General features: G+C 41.1%; 1 protein-coding gene across 1 annotated transcript; it reads right to left on the bottom strand.

Annotated features, from left to right (window-relative positions):
- Positions 1–6: 6 nt before the first annotated feature.
- On the bottom strand, positions 7–1,317 carry LOC103522074 (dynein heavy chain 10, axonemal-like; the record flags this gene model as incomplete). Its single annotated transcript, XM_008487181.2, has 3 exons — positions 1,198–1,317; positions 651–867; positions 7–55 (listed from the first exon to the last, which is right to left on the bottom strand). Coding segments are annotated over exons 1-3 (386 nt in total), but the record flags the coding sequence as incomplete, so codon positions are not given.
- Positions 1,318–1,965: the final 648 nt, after the last annotated feature.

The raw sequence follows: 1,965 nt of genomic DNA, 5'->3' as shown, positions 1-1,965 counted from the left end.
TTAGACCGATCCAGAGTGTAGTGGTACCAAGACGATTCGGCTGTGGGTATTTGAGCTGAGGGGGAGAAGAAAGATATAAAGTAAATTTAAATGGAACTTTCAGCCCAAATTAATGCATTCGGGTTGAAAAAAAAATGTGTCGATTTCTACGTAAAAGGCTGTTTAGGATAATGTTCGTTTTGAGAATCCAACCCACGACCTAGCATTTACAAGGCAGTGCAATAGTCCTATACAATAATGGACGCGGCATACGAGGGATCAAGAGATCTGTCTTAACATAATACCGCTATGTATAGCGCTTTATTTAGATTTTAGAGCATTTAGACTGATTTTAGAGCATTTAGACAATTAGACTGTATTTAGAAGAAAAAATGCACCACAAAAATGACTGAAATCCCCCCCCCCAAAAAACCTTCCGTGTTCAAAAGTTCGCCACCAAGTACAATACTTTCTTCTACTTGCTAGCATTTATTTCGTGAAAATTATTATTTCAAATAGGTACTTGTTTTTCAATAATTATTTACTATTTGCCAGTCCGTCATAGCACAGTAAGAAATCCAGTCAGGGTTTTCACAAAAACTACTGAAATCCCCCAAAAAAACCTTCCGTGTTCAAAAGTTCGCCGCCAAGTACAATTTTTTCCCACTTACTATAGTTTGCCAGTCTATCGTCGCTATCGACCACATTCAGGAATCCAGTCAGGTTTTTCACATGGGCATCAAATACAGTTTGAGCCTCGGCCACTAGCGAAGCTCCCAAGGATGCGTACACACTTTGTATGAACACGGCCTCGAGTTCTTCAGGAGACATGGAACCGAGGTTGGCCTCGTCCAGACTCGCTTGGAGCATTTGACATAGCTGCACAATCTGAAATGACATAGCATTAATTTAGTGTCTTGAGTTGTGAGTTATCCATTAATCGAACTCGATTATTTATTAAAATCGATAGCAAATTATAATTGCTGTCGATAGCTAAATGATTATTAAAATCGATACCTATCGATACCGAGGCTGGATTCGTCCAGACTCGCTTGGAGCATTTGACATAGCTGCACAATCTGAAATGACATAGCATTAATTTAGTGTCTTGAGTTGTGAGTTATCCATTAATCGAACTCGATTATTTATTAAAATCGATAGCAAATTATAATTGCTGTCGATAGCTAAATGATTATTAAAATCGATACCTATCGATACCGAGGCTGGATTCGTCCAGACTCGCTTGGAGCATTTGACATAGCTGTAGCTGTAAAATCTGAAATGACATAGAATAGCATATAACAGGGGTGGCCATATCTTGTGCGACTCTCCAATCATGGTTCATACTTGTTGAATTTTTTCCCTGCATATCATAATTTCCATGAGACTGAATTCTGAAGATTGTAGATCAAAATTTTCAAAAAATCACCTGCGGCGTGGCTCCCCTCGAATCGGCTTTATGGGATTGCGGCTCCCGAAGGTAAGGTTAGTGGCCACCCCTGGAATATAGCTTATCCTGCCGTCTCCCGCAGTCTAAACAAGTTTCGACCTCAGATTTGGAATTTTCACAACTTTTTACGTAGGAATCGACCTTTTATTAATAATATTTTCCCAATTGCAACTGCCCCATTCCCTCTATCAAACATAGAAAAAAGAACACTAGTAGATTCGTTGAAGCTTAACCCATCCTTTAGGACTGTTGTCCCCTACACATAAGCCTTGGAGTGGGCTTTTTGTGTCCGGAGTTAATCTAAATGGAAGCTCCCATGGCGTAGTGGTCACTGCACTTGCCTTGCACGCGGGAGACCCGGGTTCGGTTCCCGGCGGGGTCAAGAAATTTGTGTCATGCAAATGATTGATCCCGTGACTGGCTGTTGCGGGGCCCACTCAGCCTCGTGAGGAAAATGAGTAGCTATGACATGTAAATGCGCATAGCGACCGGTGCCAGCATGGTAGGTAAACATTGGTTGTTAGGATTATTGAGAT

The sequence above is a fragment of the Diaphorina citri genome, unplaced genomic scaffold (genome assembly GCF_000475195.1).
Source record: "Diaphorina citri unplaced genomic scaffold, Diaci psyllid genome assembly version 1.1 scaffold6781, whole genome shotgun sequence".
Lineage (NCBI taxonomy): Eukaryota > Metazoa > Arthropoda > Insecta > Hemiptera > Psyllidae > Diaphorina > Diaphorina citri.
The sequence above is the reverse complement of the archived record's forward strand: the minus strand, read 5'-3'. Positions and strand labels throughout refer to the sequence as shown.